General features: G+C 36.8%; 1 protein-coding gene across 1 annotated transcript; it reads left to right on the top strand.

Annotated features, from left to right (window-relative positions):
- The first annotated feature begins 230 nt into the window (after positions 1-230).
- Positions 231-2,860, top strand: LOC149565900 (CBL-interacting protein kinase 23-like). The gene is made up of 5 exons (XM_089816401.1): positions 231-498; positions 753-1,239; positions 1,348-1,431; positions 1,557-1,659; positions 2,819-2,860. Exons 1-5 carry the CDS (start codon positions 231-233, stop codon positions 2,858-2,860), a joined length of 984 nt encoding a protein of 327 aa, XP_089672527.1.
- The last annotated feature ends 288 nt before the right edge of the window (positions 2,861-3,148 follow it).

Below are 3,148 nucleotides of genomic sequence, written 5' to 3'. Positions count from 1 at the left end.
TGTGAATTAAAATATTATAAAAGTGTAACTGAATCTATAAAAGAAGTTATTTGAATATGTAAGTTAATAACAAAAGCATTTGTCGGTTTTTGAAAATAAAATCAAAAGGACATGACCAATCACCATTGGCTGCACTGTTGCACCTCTTGGGTCAAGGAAGACAAATATTTAATACAATAATTACTCTACTATCGATGAACACTTTTATCAAAATTAAATATATTGTAGCCATGGATATGCCAACTGTGATTGAAGATTATAAATTGGAAAGTCTGATAGGGAAAGGTGTGTATGCAAAAGTATACAGCGCAAGTCATTGCACAAGTGATAAAATCTATGGAATAAAATGCATGGAGAAAAAGAAAAGAGGAATACCGAAGCGTATAGAGAAAGAAATCAGAGCCATGGAATGTCTAAAGCATCCAAACGTAGTGCGTTTGCATGACACAATCTCCACTGACAAATATGTTTACCTGGTAATGGACTACGTAGATGGCGGTACATTGACCAATCTTCTCCACTCTAAAGGTATCATTCTGTTCTCTCTCTTTTTTCCCGCATTTGAGTGCTTATGTTATCAATTACAATCATACATCAATGTTAGAACGTAAATCAATTTCTATGTCGGGAAAAGTACAAATATTAGTTTTAAGATAGGTTTTAGTCATTGGATTTGCAATGTAAGTAGAAAATCATCTAAAATATAGGTTTTATTTTTCAAAATTTGAATATTTGTCTCCATAAACATGAAGGTGGAAGGCTCGAAGAAAATCAGGCAAGATTATATTTCCAACAGCTGATCTGCGCATTGCAATACTGTCACAAGAAGGGAGTGTTCCACAGAGATTTGAAAACAGACAATCTGTTGATAGACAGAGATGGCAACTTAAAGGTGTCTGACTTTGGCCTATGTGCGTTACAAACAAAAGAAGAAATGAAGAGAAAATTATTACAGAAAACAACGTGCGGAACTATTGAATACGTTGCTCCAGAGATGTTTTACCATGGAGGTTATGACGTTGCAAAGACAGATATATGGGCATGCGGTGTTCTTCTCTACAATTTTTTAACGGGAAGTTTTCCATTTGAGAATGCCAATAGACCACAGCTTTTGAAACAAATCATGGCAGCTGATTTTAGTTGTCCTCATTGGCTTAGCAATGAAATGCAGGTTATCTTACATAAGATTATTAGTTCCTGCCGTGAAGGAAACTATTGCCTAGGGCTCGCCGTTAACTCGTTATTAAACCATTTTTAAACATCCAATCTCTATCGCCGCATATCCTATTTTTTCGCTATCTTATTCTTCCACCACCGCTCAAGCTGCTTGATGTTTATCACTGGCAGGGGATATTCGGATATCCACAACAATCAAGGCAAGAGAACAGGGGATTATCGACAACCGAGGCTAGAGAAGAGGGGAGAATCGAGGTGGATGACAGGACCTAATAAAGGTTTTTTCAGGCTTTTCCACAAAATGAGGTTTAGGGCCGCTCGTTGTTGCAGGATTATCAAAACCACCAGCTGCCAACTATGGCCTTCCCTCTTTCATGTAGGTGTGACGCGTGTGTTTATCTTCTGACTATAGCAGACCCCTATGGCGATTACAAAACGAAGACAATACGAGCTTGTTCTGTGCAGAATACATTTGTTGTACCGGTGAGAGGAATAGATTGATGTGTTTGTGAAGGCTGCTGAGAGGTATTCTAACCCTTGCTGTTATTCTGGTGCTTCTAAATGATTCACATTATTAGAGTTTGGGGTTTTTTGGTCTATTTTTTTACTGATCTCAGTGATGCTTTGCTTTCTCCTCTCTACTTGAGCTACGACAGCTTTAAGTCTAGATAGCATGCATGACTGTACTAGTTTGGTGGACTCTTCATGGTACTTTTGGGCTTCACTTTGGTGGTCTTTAAAAAAATCTACGATTTCATGGTGGTTTTAATAGGACTCAATTATAGCACCTCTTTCATTATATTTGTAGTCTCTGTAATGCTGGTTTTAAGAGAATGATTGGATGACTTCATCTTATATGGTTACTTCTTTTGTTCCCCTTTGCTGGGCATATGTATGAGTGCTGGACATAGATATGCTCGAGATAGATAGTGTAGTGTAAAGTATCAGGGAAAAAAGGCTGGAAAAGGTTATTACTGTATCAACGCTACCAATATTTGAAATAGAAGTAGTTTAGAGAGAAAATTTCTATGCTTGTTTTTCAACTACTGTGTTTTATTCTTATTTTATTTCAATTTCTCTGCCTCTTTCCATCAGGCAACACCCAATCTAGCATTGCAATTTACTATCAATCCAGTTGATGATATTGTCTGCAACATCATCTCCCTCTGCCATAAACATCAGTTCTTGTAGGGAATCCTTGTAAAGATTTATTGATTTATGTTTTGAAGCTGGTTGATTGTACAACTTGACAGATGCACATGGATTGCTTTGATATTGAAAATTTGAAATTATTATTTGACCAATGTTCATAAACATAATATATACGATAACGTTATTTATTGATCTAAACATAAAACTAGGGCTCACCATGAAAAAATGGAAAAGGTGAGCTAACTAATTGGAGTGTACATATCAATGTCTACTAAACTTAGCATATTACTGCTATTATCTTTTCTGAGTGTTATTTTAGCTTTTCTATTTCCCATAGCGTTGTTTCTCCCTGTGGACAATCTCCTTGTGCATCTCCTTTTCTTCAAGAATTGGTTCAGATTTGTCTTAGGAATTGTTGGGTCTCCTATTTTCAGATCTGTTTTGGGACTTTTCTGTTAAGTTTAAAACTGATCATCCTGTTCTCTTTCAGATTTCTCTTACGAATTACACATGGCAGATTAATCCATACTGACTATCTAAGAGCCTTGGTTTTCTTAGTATTTCATCACATTTCTTCCAGGAATCATATACTATTTCAAGTTGTGCAGTCTATTCTCTTCTGTTCGTTATGTCTTTGTACTGCGATGTTTTCCTCTACCTCAACACTGCCTATTCCTGCCAAGTAATTCAAACCCGCTTAGCCATAACTTCCTCTACCTCAGCACTGCCTTTTACTGCCTTCACTTGGCAGGAACTCAGCTGCCCTGTAGCCCTTGTTGAGCCTGAACCTGAAAACAGGATTACTATTAACGGTATAATG

This window comes from Cupressus sempervirens, chromosome 3 (genome assembly GCF_028749045.1).
Source record: "Cupressus sempervirens isolate cs-2001-9-10 chromosome 3, ASM2874904v1, whole genome shotgun sequence".
NCBI classification, from domain to species: domain Eukaryota; kingdom Viridiplantae; phylum Streptophyta; class Pinopsida; order Cupressales; family Cupressaceae; genus Cupressus; species Cupressus sempervirens.
Note: the sequence above shows the minus strand (reverse complement) of the source record. Positions and strands in the feature narration are given on the sequence as shown.

Excerpts from the sequence above, each read along its gene's own strand:
- LOC149565900 (XM_089816401.1), top strand. The coding sequence starts at position 231 with ATGGATATGCCAACTGTGATTGAAGATTATAAATTGGAAAGTCTGATA. Across the intron at positions 1,240-1,347 it reads CTAGGGCTCGCCGTTAACTC|GGGATATTCGGATATCCACA; the intron begins GTTATTAAACCA and ends TATCACTGGCAG. Across the intron at positions 1,432-1,556 it reads GAGAAGAGGGGAGAATCGAG|GTGTGACGCGTGTGTTTATC; the intron begins GTGGATGACAGG and ends TCTTTCATGTAG.